Source organism: Cryptomeria japonica, chromosome 4, assembly GCF_030272615.1.
Source record: "Cryptomeria japonica chromosome 4, Sugi_1.0, whole genome shotgun sequence".
NCBI lineage: Eukaryota > Viridiplantae > Streptophyta > Pinopsida > Cupressales > Cupressaceae > Cryptomeria > Cryptomeria japonica.
In genome coordinates, this window is record NC_081408.1 from 563,100,261 (window position 1) to 563,119,235 (window position 18,975).

Genomic DNA, 18,975 nt, shown 5'->3' on the forward strand with positions numbered 1-18,975 from the left:
CGTTTTAATCTTGCCTTCCAAGCCCGCGGAAAATAACGAAAGCCAACACTTAGAGCAATAGGAAATAAGTTTAGGTTTTTCCAAAATGCAAGGGCAAAATACTAATTGTATTTATTTCGACCTTTATTACCCCATGAAAAACACTAAAGTGGTGTTGTGGATTCAATGTTTTAAATAATGGGGAGTATTAAAGTTAGAATGTTTTATTTTCTTCCTTGTTCCCCCCCAATATAAATGTTGAAGATGTGTTGGGCTTTAGTAATGAAGTTCGTTTCCAACGCCCTTTCTAACCCTTGACAATACCAAAATATGGGCATTCAAAATTCAAAAGGAGGCAAATAGAGTTTAAAACAAAATTGTATATTACTCCTATTTTGCCAAAGAAACCTTGAATTTCTTCCTGTAGAGTCGTGTTTTTTGAAAAAAAAAATTAATTAAAATTTTCCAAGGCATTTGTGGCTTTTGAAACATAGGCTCCCCATTTAAAACGCATAAGACTCTACAACATTGTGCTACATTATAAATTCTTTGATGAGAAAAACCCTAAATTATCACGAGCGCAATGACCCCAATTCCCCAACATGTATATATTGACAAAATCTTGTGACCTGTGGAGGTTTCGTCTGTGATTTTGACGACTTGGATTATGACAATTATTTAGATATTCTAGGGTAATTGGTTCAGATTGAACTTTCTTTTTGTAGATGAATGCCACTGGAAGGACTTAAAAGGAAGCCTAAGGTGTGGATTAAAGATGTGATCGTGATCAAGTTCAGAGTGTGAAGATGTAGCACGCAAGAACAAAATTATGATCACAAAGTAGTGCCAATGAAGAATGTACTGCAATCTAGGGCACCGACGAAGAAGGGAGATACAACTACCAACAACAAGATTGAAGGCTGGTGATTACACACAATGCTACAGAAGTATCCAGAAGCAGAAATGCACAGTTGGAAACAACAAGAAAAAAACAGTTTGTAAAAACAAAATTGCTTTATTGTAAAATGATTACCTGTGGGCCTGTTGATGTGTTTTTTATGCACAAAACATTTCAGAATAAAGTACCAAGGTAATTTACCCTTTCTTGAACAAAATCACCTCAGATGCTAAGAATGAGATCAACTAAAATGATTCCAAGGTTTCTACATGTCAGGTCTTGATGAGTGGGTAAGTTCAGTGGTTGATGTGAATTGCTGTGTTTCACTTGGGGGCTTACGCAAATGTTTGGATTATCATGAATGATGCAGAATAGGTGTGCTGACAACTTAAGATTTATCAATATGGCTCTGGATTTACTTCTTACTAAAAAAGGACAAAAGGAATAGGGTTCAGGAAATCTATTCTAAGACTAGGAATGTAGGAAATGATGAATGGATAAAGTGGAATCAAACCAGGCAAGGTCTCACAATCAGGTATTGACACAAGCTTAGTGCAATTGTCTAAGGTATACTTAAAGATTTTCAGGTTATCACCATCAAACGTTGACACCATCCAAATTGATGCTTGTCAAGGGACGAGTAATAGTTGAAGTTATGCTTACTCAAATTCCAGTTGACCACACAAGGCGCACTTACCAGCGGCAAGAGGCTAGTGGTATGGATTAAGGATTCCACACAAATGAATTCAACAAATCTTCCACTCAATCTAACATACATGAAAATAAATTCTAATCTAAATTCTAATCTAACTTGGACGAATTGAGAACCATGAATGTAAAGACAACATTTGAAGAGCAAAATCACCAACAATTGAACAATGATTAGGATTCAAATAGTTGTAGCATATACCAACAATTCTACAAAAACTCTCCCTTACAAATGAGAGACAAGGAGGCATATATAGAGTCTCTTACAAAATGGATGGCCCAGATTGATCTAAGATCAATGGCCGAGATCATGCCAACAAAACCCTAGAATTGCCCTAATTAGGGTTACATAAAAAATGGCGCCACCAACATATGGCCCAATGAAAAGATACCTAGTCATCAAATAGGGAATCTTCTAGAAGATTCCTCCCTGCATCTCTCTCTCCTAGCATACTCCAAGAATCTAGCCAATGCTGAATCTAACTCCTCCATGGAAATGCTAGGCAAGGTATCCTGCTATAAATCAATCACGTCCAGTGAGTCCGAGCAAGCATTCAAAGTGTTCTCCCATTCTGGCATGAGCTTCTGTGAACTATGAACATGAATCAACAAAGAGACCAAGTCATCTATCTGACTCTTCTTCAAAGAGTCCAACTGGCAAAAATACATAAATTTCATCTTGTCTCTTAATTCGGCTAAGTGTAAACCACTAGCATCACTAACATCAACACCCAATAATTCCTCAATTGAGGCAAGGATCTTCATCTGAATGTCTTGAATTAACCCTTCCATCTCCATGCAACTCGACTAGGCGTTCTCATAAGTTGATTTCTTCACGGCTAGTGAACAATACCAGCCATGGAAATCGTATCTGTCTCCACTGTGCACAATGTTCTCACTGACCAAGGTGGAATTAGGAACCTTCTTCAAAGCCTGGAGGCGTGGAATAGTCATCTCTTGGATAGGCCGGAATTCTTCCCAAACTCCCTCCAAATATTGGATTTTGAATACAAGCCTTGTTGTCCTATCATATGCATGAACAAACTGAGTAAGGAAATCATTTGCCTGCTTTCTTGTGCTATCAATCCACTTCTCCACCTCCGAGTGTGTACCTCTCGCTACCTCGCAGTGTGAATGTATTCCATGGTCAACTGCAATAGGGGAAATAAGGGTGGGATTTTCATGCCTTGTCCCTGCAATATACTCTCTAAGTCTGATATTCTCTTCTCTATACCTTTCTTTCTCCGCAATCGCTCTGCCTAACCTCGCATCAATTGCCTGGAGGTTTTCACCAATCTCCTGGAATTCCTGTTTTCTGGATTTACGACCAAGGGCGACTGAAGTGATCTGGAAATCCATAGGAGTAGCAATGTCCGCTGTCATGCCTGTAATAGGAACAACAATTTGCGCAATCCACATTCCTGTCTCGTCTCTAGCTATGTGCGACAAAATCTCCGCTCTCTTGGGCTCCTTCCCCTTAGCACTCCTAGCTAGGTAGTCATCAATATCATCAATAGGCTGTACCTCTATTATTTGTTTACTTTTCTCCATACTTCTCATCAGCCATTCAGGAATAGCGGCCATCTCCATACCATCATCAAGACATACTTCTCGATCAAGCTCTTTCAATGCCGAGATAACATCATCATCATCATTAGGATTATTCTTGGTCCAATCATATACCTCATTTCCCAAGCTAACTTCCAAAAGGACAGTAGGGGATCCCGACTGATCATCTTTCTCATTAGGAGGTGCAGATGTCGCTGTGGCATGGAACTCCTGAATATTCTCTGGTAGTATCACTGTGTTGGAACACTGCTGAGTCTCCTTGTTCTGTTCTGTTACTTCAATCACTTCGATTGATGAGACACTAGGAGGGGGTGAAGGAATGATAAGTGGAGGAATGATAGTCTTTTGTTTATTCTTCACCTCCTCAATCTTCTTCCCTCTGGCCTTGACTTCTCTTGACGCGTTCTTCCTTCTCTTGGTTGCTTGACTCTCTTCGTCTACATGAATCCTGACATCATTGATAGTCCTTTGATCATCCTCGGAAGTAGACTCTTCCGGCTTCATCCTTTCATAAGTGAAGGGAACACCCATGTCAACTAACTTATTCATCTGCATATCCACCCATATGCGGGAGAAATTCAAGACTTCTCTCATCAATATATTCAGGTTAATCTTTTCTGACTCTGACCAATTAGGCAATAGGATTGCCTTCTTCATTTCACTCTCATACTGTGGATGTGTATGATCTCTATCATTTAATACCTGGTCAGGAATGAGGAAAAGTCCACACTTCCTCATGAAATCCACTGACATTCTGGACCACATTCTTCTCTTCACTTCTTGCTCGTCCATCAAGTTAGCCCAAGAATCTTCTATGTCAATCTTGTGAGTGAACTTCTCTCCCCTGATCCTTCCGACCTTCTTGTTTGGATCAAATCTTTCTCTCTTCTTATATGTAGCAAATCGATAGAATTCAAGCTCCTCACTCGCATTGCTGGCGGCTATGGCGGACTAACAAATCTCTGACGTCTTCCCAACTGAAATGGGGAATGTTATTCATGTCTGTGCTTCTCTCTCTGAATAACATCGAACTCTAGAAGTTGTCTCACCACTTCCAACAATATCATTCTGTCTGTAGGATACCTAGGAAGTCTGTAGGGTTCAGATTGAAACCCATGAATCCTGAGGTATGTGAAAGTGGGAAACTGTATATACCATGATCCATATTTTTCTAATAACTTTGTTGCCTCCTTGGACAATCTTCTATGGATTCCGCCTTGCAACATCCGTGTGATGTACATAGTGAATGCATCATTCACTCTCTTATAGTCTTCAATTCTATACATGCTCAGCTGGGGGTAGCACTCATGACTCCGGAATTGTCCTTGTCCATTCCCGACTTCACCTTTGCATATTAATCCTCTATATGAAACAAATCGTGCAAGCAGGTACACCAGGTAGGGAGTCATGGCGAATGACTTGGACTGCTCTACATTCCTCAACTAAAAATCCAGGTTGTCACTAATAATCTTTGACCAATTTATTAGTGTTCCTCTAAGACAATCCTGGATGAAGTAGAACATCCATCCATCAAATATTGCTCCCTGCAGCATCCCCATCACTTTGTTGAGTAGGAATATCAAATCACTATATTCTTCCTTAAAATCTATGCACATGAGTGTCTTGGGAGCCGTGGAATGATGAGACCTAGGCTCAATCATCCACTCTTTGATTAATTAAATTCTTGCATACACCCATCTTCTTCGTGTATCTTTCTGCATAATCCTCCTTGGTCACATCCTTCATGTTTGTTCCGTGTGGAATTCCGAACACCTCTGCAATAGCATCATCAGCAAGGTAGGTGATGACAACGCCCTTAGGAGTCTTAATCATTCTTGTGAGTGGATCGTAACATCGTGCACACTCCAGGATAAGCTCACTGCACTGTATGGATTGTGGAAACCCAACAGCATGGAAAATGCCACTCTTCTTAATGTTCGCATAGGCTGGGGAAGGAACTTGATCTCCGACTCCGAACATCCGACGTTGCTTCTGGTCGAAATCTAGGAAATGCATGTTTGTATCTGTGATTTCCTTCCATCTGGATGAAATCTTAAGTTTTGGATAAAATCCAGTCTCCAGCATCTTCAATAGTTATTTCCTTTCCTTATATCCTGACTTTGACATCGCACCTGTATGAAGCTCGAAGTTAGACTTAGGAAAATAAATAATGTTCTTTTAATAAAATTCCCGACTTTCTAAAGATTTTAGTTAACTAGGGCATGGAGTCAGGAAAATAATCCATACACTTGGCAAATTTTAGCAATTAAGTTCAAAGTGTGACAACACTAAGGCATGGAAGCCTTCCATAAAATTCATTGAATACCTCCTTATGCTTAGTAAATATGCAAGCTAAAATGCAAAGGAGTATACCGGATAAATGATGACTAAGGAAAGCTGTGAAAGGTTGTGTTTTCACACAATCAATGTTTGAAGACACCTTCCGCAGTCAACAATGGAGGTCAACAATTTTGAAGACAACCTGAAAATCAGACTTTTAAAACATGTTGCAATCTTAAAAAATGTGCATAATCTTGATATAAATCAGTTCTAATGACGAAAATAATCATATTCAGGAATGTAAGTGTGGCTGGTAAAAATTTAATTTCTGAGGACAAGTCTGAAAATTGAATACTTCAGACTTACCAGCACTTTGCAAAGTAGTTAAAAATCCCTGAAAATGATGAAAATGGCTAAGGAATCATCTCCAAGCAAAATTGCCAAAATGGTTAGGTGGTTGGAAATGAAAATTTCTGAAGACAGCCGCCTAACAATGGAGTTTTCAGACCTACAACATTGATAAAATGGTCTAAAAAATGCACAGAAAACTCATAAAACACCTCCAAATGCAAAATGCCTAAGTTAGAATTGGCTGGGCAATAAAAACTTAAGTCTGAAAATTAATGGCAGCCATTAATGGAGGTCAAGATCTGCAGCAAACCTCAGATCTGAAGCGAATCAACAGGCTAGAAATGATGGCAGCCACCAAGAATGCATGAAAATCATCAAAATGTACCAAATCACTCTCAAACTAAAATCGAAATTTTCACAACTATGGCGCCAAAATGGAAATCTGAAAATGTTGTCAATGGCAGCTTAGATCTGCAGTGGCAAGGATGGCAGCAAATTGGAAAATTGCCCAAGTTGGGATTGGATACCCCAAACACAAAAAATTGCCTTCCTTAGCAAAAATTGAATTTTTCAGCTATGACGCCAAGGTGAAATTCTGAAAAATGTTATTAATGGCAGCCTTGATCTGCAACAATAGAGGTCTGGACAGCAAGCAAATAATGGAGGAAAATATCGCCTAAGTCTCCAAACATAAAATCGGCAACTTTCACCAAAAAATGCCAAATTTGGAAAAATCGCCAAACTTAGCAAAAATCGAAATTCTGGAACTGGTCTTTAATGGCAGCAAAGGGGAATAGATCAGCAAGCTAGAAAAAATAGAGGAGGAAAGAATCCTCAACCCAACACTTCACTTCAATCACTTGCTAAAATTCACCCAACTTGGAGAAAAAATCGCTTTCATGGAGACACCAAGCAGATTTAATAATAAAATAATGCTAAGTCTCCTCTCTTATACTTGCTTTCACCTCTCATTTTCACCACACAAGTAATGTGGGATAAAACATTTGTATAAATACTTGCTTGGTGAAAATCTAACTTGCTTCTAGAAGATTAAAATATTAAATGATTATTGCAAGTTATTAAATTTTGCTTTTAAATTTTAAATAATCATTAATAATTATTTAAAAGAAATTAAAAATGAGGTTTACTTATTAAAATATTGCAAATTAAATCCAAAATAAGCCTCCAGGGGAAAATCGACTTGGGTTGGGATTGAAAAATACCTTCAAAAATCATTAAAATATCAAAATTTACCCCATAAGGGAAATTCGACCCTAGCTTGGACAAAAATCCATGCATAAATTCGTCAAAATTGCACACAAAAACCTCCCAGGGGAAATTGATATGAGCTTAGACAAAAATACACTCTACTTGCAAAAAATCACCCCTAGGGGGAATTCGATGGCAGTCTGGATTGAAAAATCCACACTCCAAACTCACTTAACTTGGAAAAAACCTCCCTGGTGGAATTTTGACCTCTGTCTGGATGAAAATCCGGACTCAAAACTCTTCAAAATATTCCCAGTGGAAAATCGATCTCTGTCTAGATGAAAATCCGGACAAAAATCCTTACAAATGCTCTCAGGGGAAAATCGACCTCTGTCTGGATGAAAATCTGGACAAAAATCTGCACTTAGTTGTCACAAAAATCCTGGTGGAAAATCAACCCAGGCATGGAATTATCCTCAACGTTGTCCGCACTTCAGTCCGTACTCCACTCTGCACTCTTGTTGGAAAATTGATGGCAGTCTGGATAAATCTTGACACTTAGCCAAATTTTAGCACTTCCAGGGGAAATTTGACTTGGGTATGGATAAACAGTGGGGGAAAATAGTAGCCAGTATGGATTTCAAGGGAAACCCATGTGTAGTATGGATTTTGAGTGGGGGAATGGGTTGGGTAGTCTGGAATGTGAGGGGAAAAGCACCTCTAGCATGGAATTTGACCCTTTAACCCTTGGAATAAGTATTTCCCTTAAGATTTTATCATTTTAATCACTCAAAATCACTTAGAGACATTAAATTTACACTGGACTCAGGCTAATTGTCCAAAAATATGAGCAAAACGCTAGGAAAATATTGGAATAAAGTGCGAAATCATCATAAATAATACCTTAGGAGCGAGAAAACAACTCCAAAAGGTCTGTGAATGTCTTGGCACTTTAAAATCGCTGCTGCGTGTGTTTAAAAACACGTTACGCTCAAATAGGTCTACACTTAGACAAAGCTTAGGATCATTAAAATATCAACATTTGCAACATGATCCTATAACTTCAAAAACCCTAGACGGCACTAGGCATGATCAAAACTCCAAGACTCGGGCACGGGAAACGCAAAATTGCCCACTAAGCAGCCAAAACCCTAACCTAACAACGTAGAAAGCCGACAAAGAGGGGGTCCCCATTAGCAATGGGGCGATGTGTGAAAAGGTCACAACAGGGCCCCATTAATGTAATTCAAATCAAAAGGGGGACACATGTTTGTTATTTCTCAGCTACCTGATTTACCTCGAGCCTAGTGAAATCTTGTCTTCTAGCAAAATTGATTGAGAACAGTTGCAGGTAGCTGAAGTGGTTGAAAAGGGATAGCTGGGAAGTTATGAGAATTGCTAGGTATGGGTTAAAGCTGCCAAAAGCTTCTAGAAGGCATACCAGAGCCATTGGATGGATTCAATCGTGGCCACTGATTCAAAATGTAAAACCTATAAATGGCCAATGCCTCTCTATTTGTAAGGGGTTAGATAGTTGGAATTTTTAGAGTTAGCAGGTTAGCAGTTAGAATTAGAAGTAGTTGTAGGTAGAATAGAATGGCTGGACATAAATTATTGTAATGGCAGTTAGAACAAATGAATGAAACATTGAAGCATGGTGTTTTGTCATGTGTCCTAATTTGTTTGCATGGTTTCTCTTCATCTGTTTAATTAGAGTTTAACGATCTTAATGGTGAAATGTGAGGGTACCTGATTTGATTTCAGGTTCATACCCATTGGAGGCTTGCTAATTGTAGGTACTCGTGCAGGGTTAGTCTAAACCAATATTGTTCTTAGTTCAATTGTGGGTGTTTGTCTCACACTGCGCCAGAATTGGGTGCCTGAATGAATATCCATAGTCTGAAATTTTTTATTTCCTAGGAGCTTTCACTATTCCTTTGGAGTTGTGAGTATACCTCTGGCTAAGAAGGAATTAGTTTATTTAAAATCTGTCTACCCACAGCATCAATCATTATTATCATTGTCCTTAGGTTTCCTAAACCCTATCATTTTGCATTTATTTCCCCCGATTTGAGAGTTAAAGCATCGCCAAATGCAAGCCAACTTGTAGCATTTGTAAGTTCCCTCGTGTTTACTAGCAAAACACATCAAATCGCCGAGTTATCCTGAGAAGTCAAGACCTGACAGTTGGAACCTTGAGGTTGCCCCTATTGATCGTTCACAACAGCATTAGGGATTTCCTTATTCAAGAGAGGATACAATGCTCAGCATTTTATTCTGTGTTGACCAAGATTAGAGCGTGCACTTTTCCCACGTGAACAGATCCAATACCCATTGATCTCCTATTCATTCATCATTAAGGCAAAACATTGTAAATTAATATATTTTTTCAATGTTTGCCAACTCATCAAGTAGGAGTTATGTGTCATGCTTCAAATAAATCCTTTGAATTAAGAAAAGGTTTGGTATATTAGAGCTTTCGATAACACCAAAGGCTCCAATTCTTACTATCACTCAATCCTGTGGTCAATGATTAAATCTTTTGAGTCACCATTGTACTATTCGCCAACCAATCTGCTGCTTTGTTTCCTTTCTAAAGCATTGTCCTGCAAAAAGAGATTCCAGCTTCTTCTATAGCTGCCAAACAACCCTTAGAATGCTTTCTATGTTCCAATTAGGAGATCCTTTGGTTTGTATGGCATTTTGATTTAATGTAACCATCAAGTCCCCTTCAATTATGATGTGTTTGATGCCACCTTGTTGTTCCTCCACTTTGTTTGTTAGTCCTTGGTAGAATGTAATAGAACAATTTTATCAATTATATAAAAATATTTAATATATAAATTAGTAATTGATTTACAGTCATATAATAATGTATTATGTTAATTATGTTATATTGATATTGATGAGGAAAAATATTTCACATAACTCAATGGATGCTGAGTTTTATAGGAGCATACATTCACTTCATTCACAATCACAGTACAACTGACCTCATTATGTAGAGACACAAACCCAGTGACCTATGAAGTACAATCCATGTTGGATAAATTTATAGGCCTTAACATACATTAAATCACTGTTAAGGCATAGCTACAATGCAATATTAACATTCTACCATCCTCACTTTGTGTGAAATCAGAGGATTTACATTACAATAGTACAAAGACAATTAAGAGAATACCATGATGATAATCCCTCTTCATGACAAGCACTTTGAGGCACAATTGTTGCTGAAACTTCACAAACTTACTCTTCATCAATGACTTGGTGAAAATATCTGCCACTGAATCATGTGTTTCAGCAGAGCTAGTCAAAATCTTCTAATATTGCTACAATTCTTAAAACCTTGTGATACTTGATCTCAATATTCTTAGTCCTTGCATGAAAGAGTAAATTCTTGGCATCTGAAGAGCACTTTGATTGTCATAGTGAATCATTGACACATAGTTTGTAGACTCTGATTTGGAGAGTACTCGGCAAACCCAAAATGTCCGACTCGTAAAAAACCCAGCAAAAACCAGGGTTTCTCGGAGGGGTAAATCTAGGGTTTTAAATTTTTATAGAAAAGATCCTTGTGAAATACACATTTTAACCTGCATTTTAACCCATGTTGGCATGTTTCAATTCCACATCGTGAATTTTTACCTTGGAAGACTTGTAAGTTAAACTTGAGAGTACTCGCCTAGCTGAAAAATCTGCTAGTACTCCGCAACTTGGTGAGTACTCATAGAGTTTTCTATCTATACATTAACACATGCAAGTGATCTAGTATCTCTTGCAACCACATTGCTTCATTTGAAGCTTGAGCCAATGTACTATCTTTGCTGTCGATTTTGAAACACTGTTCTTCTTCTTGTAAGCTGATGAGATTAAAAAAATGTCCAAACATGAAGATATGACTTGAAGTAGACCTGTTGCATCACGATCTCCTGCCCAATCTGAATTTGTATAGCCATGAAGAATGAAAAGATCAGGAAACATGATGTTAAAGATCTTATCGATGTACCATGCCTCATAATCCCTTATCTGGGAAGCTAAAGAAGATGTTAAAAAGGAAATAGTATCTTTCTTATGGAATGCATTTTCACAAAGTTGCTTTGTTCATTCCTAGTATCTTTCTTATGATGGAAAAATTGATTGCTATTTCCTAGTTATGGAATGCATTTCCACGAAGTTGCTTTGTTCATTGTAGAATCAACGAGAGAAATTATATTAATGATTATGAATAACTAAATCAGAAGAATGGTACTTAATCATTCTGTCAATTATAATAGCAAGAGGGAATGAGAAATGTATTCCAACACCTAATGAATCTAAAGATCACAAGATGAAATTACACCTAGAAAATATTCTAACCAGGTCAACAATAGTTGATTGTACAGCCAATTATAATAGCAAGGGAGAATCGTAAATGGACTCCAACAAATAAATGACTAGACGATGAAAACAGCAATGTGAAACTAACAAGCTTTTTAGGAAGTACAGTTTCCTTTTACAAATAGCCATGTGAAATGAAAATCTATCACTGTAAAAGATGGGTCGATGCATACCAAATTTAATTTCAAGTTTTCTTTGCATTTTGGTAGGGTCAGATACCCGTGAATTTGCTCAGTACATAATTATTATGATTGATTTTTGAAGTGGTATGCCGTAAACTTTGCACTGCAGAAAGTGTGCCTATTTTCTGGTTGATATAGACTAGTGCCTTGTTCTGATCAGCTTATTTCTCTGGGATTTATCAATGGCTCTCCTTTTAGCATGAACGATAGGAATGGTTATATGTTTATTAGTTTAAGCCTCTATTATTAGTGTCTTGTACTTCCTAGATTTATAGTTTGAAAAGGTGTTCAGATTTTTTCTTTGTTTTTAGAAGTCATCTTGTATCACCTGATTAGGTATTTTGAGAACCTTGTATCATCTTATATTGCTTGCTGTTTTGAGAACCTTCTGTTGACCAATCTGCAATTTGTGGTTTTCAATATAATGTTTTTCTACTTTTAGAATGTGGTTATTCATTTCAATTATATATTTTATGTACTTCGTAGGGGAGATGAGCCATCTGTCTCTGCTAGCAATGGATGCAGAGCCCATGTCACAGAAGGACTTTCAAAAAAATTATAAAGATAATCTGTCATATGTAAACGAATAATGGTTCTGCTGTAAACATATGAATCCCACAAGGAAATTTTTTTTTTGACATGTCTTTTTCATGTGGATTATTCCTGTTAGACATGCCAAATGATATCTATATATATGTGCAGGTTCATTTGAAAGCCACTCCAAAAAAGGAAGGTTTCCTCGACATAGTTGGTGTGAAGTGGTTGTTGTCAGGTACTGTAATGGTGCGATGTGATTTTGTGTCCGAGATACCGATGAAGAAGAGGACGAAAGGCAGGATTAAGGATTCTATGGAGCATCCACATAAATGTTTAAATTTTTCTGTACTACAGGTGCAAGCTGATATTTTATGAAGAATTTATTTAGAGTAAATGGCATTTGTGTAGCATATTTTTTGTGAAGGCTATTTGATTTTCTGTGGATAATGTGTTGAATGCTTTGTGTTATATGCAGCCTTTGCCTAGGCTTGAGGGTACAATACATCAAATGCCAACCAGAACCAGTGTTGGAGAACTTAGACGTTTAGTATTGGAGCTATCAAATCGATCAGCCACAACAATAAAGGTATTCCTTCTGAAGACTAGCAATATGAGACAAAAGTGCCGTTATGAATGTTACATACAGCACATAGGTTGTTACTAAATGTATAGTTTGTTTTTTATCAGTTCCTTCATGTGCTTAGAATTTCTGAAGTTTTAATCTGACTGTTGTATTACACAAAATGTTTACAATTTCAAAAATATTCTTTCTAAATCTCAGATTTTATTTCAGGATACAAAATTGAAGATTAACCATCCACGTTTTCTCATTGTTGGAAATCTGGAAGATCTTGATGCTGAATTTCCTTTTTGTCTAGAAACCCAACAAAATGATAAAATTGATGCAATACGTGGCAATGGAAATGATTCAGACATCATGACCAATTCTAGCAACTTCATTTTCACTTTTCCAAAGGTTCTGTAATGTTATTTATAGATAGATGACTATTGTATTAAATCTACAATTTTGCAATTCAATGATGAAAATAATGACAAAATCCTACTTACCTTCAGGATTTCAAAATTGAAGGGGGATCCACAATCTTATGGCCTCTTTGGTTACATACTGGCGAGGCAGGCAATGTATCTTTGAACATATCAATCTACTATGAAACAGAAAAAGCATTGGAACAAATGACTTATCGCACACTGCGAATGCATTATGATGTACAGGTAATTTCTTTATAAAGTCATCTATATGAAGCAATACAAATTGCTATATTCATTTTACTTCTAGCCTTACATTTCTACATACAGAGAAGAAATCTAGTGAAAACAGCAGAGCATTGCTAGAACAGTTTCGTCCACATTATTTTGCATTCTATTCCTTGGAATGTTGGAAGAGGACCTGTAAACATAGTTTCCCTCAAAAAGATGCGATTAATTTTGTTCAAAATATTAGGTTTTATATAGTCAAGGCAGAGCTCCACACTCAATGATTAGCATATCCTTTGTTTATGGGAAGTTGTAATGGAGAATCATTATATTTTTGGATGCATTATGAGTTAGTCGATAGAAGGTTCATGTTTTTGTCCATTGGTTTATTAAAATTTTGACATCTTTATGGAGGTTCTTTACTTTAATATGGCTTATTTTTTATCAAATTGATCTGGCATGTGTTACGTCAAAGAATGCTAGAGTTAGATGAACATCTTGAAAGTTAATTGCCAAATTTGAGTCTGTAACATAGATTTTCATATGTCAGAGATAACCTACGATAATATGTGCAATAGGTTTAGAGTTGTAGTCAGCCAAGACTTCAGGGTTTCAATAATTTATGCTAGTAATACCAGAGTAAATGCAGTTTATCTCTTGGTATTCATTATTCATGGTATGAAATAGGGTATCAGACTAAGTTGCTGGACCTGGTAGGGTTTGTATACACAAACATATAATTGTAACTTTACATATATTGAGTGCGTATATCAAATCTGAGATATACAAGGAGTGATATTCAATAAGTATAATTTATAATTTTTATATATATAAAAATAATTAATGTATAAAAACAGTAATACTCATAATGCCAAACATATATTGAGTGTGTATATCAGATCCAAGATATATAAAGAGTGATATACAATATAAGTATAATTTTTAATTTTTACACAAAAAAAAAATATTAATGTATAAAAACTGTAATACTCACAATTGCCAATAAAAAAAATACCTCGGAATTTGAAAAAAAGATTAGTATTTATAAATTCATAATTTATTGATTTGTCAGATGTCAATACAAAATGAAATTTAATATTGTTTCCTTTTTAATACTTATGTTTTCATCTTGACATGTTGCTTCTATAATAGTTTATACTATATCATTGATTTTGAGCAAGTGTTTGGGAGTATTCCTTAAGTAAATTGTAGTTCCAACTACAAAATTTATTGTAAATTAATTTCATCATCATTTAAGCGTTCCGCTCTTTTAAAAGTTTTTCCTTTGTTTTAAAAAGAAAAAAAGAGTGTCTTGCTTTGGGGCCTGCCTGGGTTTGCCCAGTAATACCTATGTTACCATGTCCTGCTGTTTAACATCTCTTACCCTTGTCCTAATTCTGGCCCCAGATTGGGGCTGCATTGGCCTGGGGTTTGCCTGAGGTCCTCCATGAGCACCCCCAGTACATTGTGCAAAGAACTCTGTGGTAACCCCAGGCCAACCCAGCCCTGAAGTGGACCTGGGTAAATAGCAGGACTTGGTAATATAGGTATTATATTCATCAGAATGGTAATATTTTTTTTTTTTTTCATTTTGGTCAACTTTAGTTTATTTTATTATTCGATGGTTGGATACATTTGAATATGTAATATTTCAATGCTTGCATTCTGAAATTTTCCTTACAGCAAAACTACTCTTTTTTCATCTTACTCTGCTTGCTGCATTTTTTTTTCCTTAACTCGTATTTTAATCTTATTCTAGATTTATCTGAAAAATTGAGCTGTTTCATCTTGAGTTCATTTCTTAGCTATGTTTCAATGAAGCCTATTTAATGCTCTTAAAATTAGATTGGGGAATATTTCTTTGAAGATTATATATTGTTCTTAAAGTGTATCTAAGAGATTGATGGTATCCATGTCAGGTTGTTCCATCATTGGATTTATCTGTGCACATCATTCCCTGCCCTTCAAAGCTGCAGGAATTCCTTTTACGGCTTGATATTCTTAACCAAAATAATTCTGAGAGCTTTTGGCTTCGTCAAATATCTTCTGTTGGAATGCAGTGGAAACTTGCCTCTTTACAGCCATCTTCATTTGATATAAATGCATGTGATAACAATTCTGAATTAAGTGCACCGAACACTGCTTACCTGTCGGCATCTGTTTGCCCCTCACAACTTTTACCTCCAGGCCAGGCGCTGTCTCTTTTCTTCAAGCTTATGGTTGGTATTTGAATTATATTCATCCATTATAAAGTTATTCCAGTTTAAATTTTATACAGGAGGGAAACTTTAATGAGAATATGTGCTTCTATCTAAGGTGAAGCTATTTGTTAGAGGAACGCCAAGTCTCTGTTATTTTAATCTAGAGATGTACCTTTTCTGCCTCTTTTCTATTCTCTTCATCCCTATTTAAAGAATGTTTCCTGTGTTAAATATATTATAATTCATGGTTGTCAATATTCAGACTTGGAAATCATTTGGCAGGCCCTAAAATTTTAAAAACTTGGGATTCGGGAAAACTTGGCAATAACTCGGTGATTTTATCAAACATTTTAAAATACATAGTTTTAAAAAAATATTCTTAAAAAATGCATATTACTAAATTTGTAGAACATATTATTGATGTCCATAATATATAAATCAAAAATTATAGTTTAATGCATATCATAGACCCCAATAAACACAAAAACTATAATAAATGAGGGAAAGAATAAAAGCGGGTACAAAGTCAAACAACAGTAATAGTGATTAGTATCAAAGTAAAGTCAAACAAAAGTGGGCCTGTACAAGAACCAGTTGGTTTTGTGAATTACTTACCATTTCATGAATATTGATTGCAGAAAATTCTGAGTTGATCATGCATTAGATCTACCAGTTATGTGGGCCACAAAAATCATCTCAAATATTTATTCACAATAGGATTTTTTAATGACAAACTAGGGTAAATATTGTCTTATACAGAGAAGCTAGAATAAGGAAGATGGTTCATTTGCACCTTCTATTTGGTGAAGCACATTAGGAAATATATAGAGGATATACATAATAAAAATATACCATTCATATTTCCCCTCAGTTTTTCCAGAGCCTGAATTTTGAAGTTCTTTTTGAAGAACATGAAAAAATGCAAATAAAATTAGTTTTTGAGGTTACACTAATTCATCAGAATTCATGATTCTTCCCACAAGGATTCAAATTGATAGATGTTTGTAAATTGCTAAAAGATGCAGAATTATAGGAATTATAGGAGATATGGTTTTCCTGAAGGCTGCTTCACATTTTCAGGCAAGGTATCATAAACATTGCATTACAATGCATAATCTACCTAAGGCTCATCCACCATTAAATGTCAAAGAATTTGGCCATCTCACAGTGTCTCAACTAGAGTCAATATTTTTGTGTGGTGAATGCTAATAGCTGTAGATTTATGCATTTTGTTTGATTGACATGCCATACTTAGATGTGTTGTATGTTGACATAGGAGCCTTTGATTATTGAACATCTGTATATTGGCCTCCAACATAACAGAAAGATTATTTTGACAAATATGTATTTGTTGAAATTAACCTGTAGATATGCATTATAACTCGTATCATGTAATGTGTCTCTCCAGAGGTAGCTGAGATAGGTTAGAATTTGATGAGTCTGTTAGATGCAAAATACATCTAGACAAGACAAGTAGTTGTGTCTAAGATGAGTCTGTATATTCAGTGTCTGATATTATATAACTGTATGGAAGTCTGTCATTTCTCATGCTTTTAGATGCAAGTGTATATCCATTTCTTATGTAATACAATGTCATCATACTAGTTATAGATCTCTCTTGTGTATATCTAAGTGGTGTTGGTTGTTTCATTATTTCAACTTTGGTCTAGTGGTCTGGTATGGTTAGAAAACAACATCAATTTCATTTTTTCCAATCATGCAATAATGCAACAATTTTATGGTTAAGGAAACTAGAGGACACCCTTCTTTTGCAGATTTGACCCTTGTGCCTTAACCTGAAATTATGGAATTTGTGAGGCCCTTGCAATTATTTTCTCATCAACCACACTATATTTATTTTGTAGATAAAAAATTATCAGCATTCCATGGAGCTGCATTCCCAGGGATCTGAGTTATGTTCCTGGAGACTTGGAGGGGATGCCCCTTGTTTTCAAGACTTATCAATATTTAAGCCTCATTTAGTTTGTTAAAGCTATTTTAATAGCCATCCCTGAAGCTATGTTCCCACATCCATGTGTTCCTCATGCCGTAAACTCAGTGAGACATTGTGAATTAATTCTTCTTTTGAATGAAACTTCTGTTTATCCTTTGTAATTTTGTGCATTGTACTTTCGTCTTGCATCTCTTGTACACTATATGGACATTCGATAGTTATTTGTTCAAACTTCTAAGGTACTGCATTTGTAGAGGTACATCACCACATGTTCTGTTCACCATCACCACATGCATTTGTAGGTTGGTGAAGAGTAGGTTGGTTCCTTGAGACTCGGCTAGGGTCCCTTGAAGTAGTTGATAGTAATCATGCTCACCCATTGATGAAATTGTTATTCACAGTGCTGGGTAGAATCAGATAATGGGGTTCGCTGTAGGGGGCATGACATTTTATTTATCTTCAAATATTTATTGTGATCTTTATATATATTTTATTTTCATCACAAATCTTCTGGTGCATAAATGATATATCTTATTACTACACACTCACACTTCTCTCCATTTTACTATCACCTTTAATATCTACATATCCTTATGCCTCTTCATGAAGAGAGACATCTCTTTGAATAGAGGTGACCTTTTGAAAAGGCATCACCTTTTGTTAACAATTTCTTTATGTTGATTGTCCTTTTAAGAATGCTTTTATTTATCTTCAAATCAATCTGATTTTATATCTTCTTAATTTCAAATAATTTTCATTACAAAACTTATTATATTTCCCATTCATCTTCTATTTATACCATTGCATGGTCTTATGAAGAGAGGCGTCCCAGTCATATAGAGAGACAATTCTTCAAGGGAGACATCCTTTGTTAACTAATCGCTGCCTTCTCTTTTAATTTGCTATTTTAATCGCTGCCTCAACATGGTCGCTACTTTTAAATTTAACAGCCGCTCCATTAATTAGATTACTCCTTTATATCGGTGAAAGTAACTTGGGCGATTATATTTATATTAACTTTGGCAATTATATGCAAAATAAAAGGTGGTTGGCCATCTTGCATAAATTAAATGCCATGCCAATATGACATTAATAAACTTGTCTTGAATGAAATCTAAATCTGAATTGGATTAGCCTTTGAACTTCAATTAGTGGCCTTTGGCCATTATCAATTGTGTTCATATACCTTTGACATCAATCACAATTTTTTCCAATTGTCTATATACCTTTGATGTTAATGACAACATTTCTATCAACAAATTTCTTTGACATTAATGACAACTTCAACTTCCCTTGCGACATCAATGACAACTTCAACTTCCCTTGCGACATCAATGACAACTTCCAACACATAATAATAACAAAACCACCATAAAGATAAAAAATCCTTCTTCAATCTCCGTTTACTAAACTCAATTGTCATGATAGGTATTCATTGCTCAATATTAAAATAATAATATTAGCTGTCAATGTCATATGGATCTCTAGAAATGTCCTCATCATCATTGACAC

The 18,975-nt window shown here is 35.9% G+C and overlaps 1 protein-coding gene across 3 annotated transcripts in view; it reads left to right on the top strand.

Annotated features, from left to right (window-relative positions):
* Positions 1-18,975, top strand: part of LOC131036088 (uncharacterized) — a 232,576-nt gene that overhangs the window by 159,757 nt on the left and 53,844 nt on the right. For all 3 annotated transcript variants that reach the window (XM_057967893.2, XM_057967895.2, XM_057967894.2), the window contains 5 exons: positions 12,259-12,447; positions 12,569-12,679; positions 12,887-13,069; positions 13,168-13,326; positions 15,228-15,527. In XM_057967893.2, the coding sequence (XP_057823876.2) occupies positions 12,259-12,447; positions 12,569-12,679; positions 12,887-13,069; positions 13,168-13,326; positions 15,228-15,527 (942 nt within the window). The remainder of the gene's footprint in view (positions 1-12,258; positions 12,448-12,568; positions 12,680-12,886; positions 13,070-13,167; positions 13,327-15,227; positions 15,528-18,975) is intronic.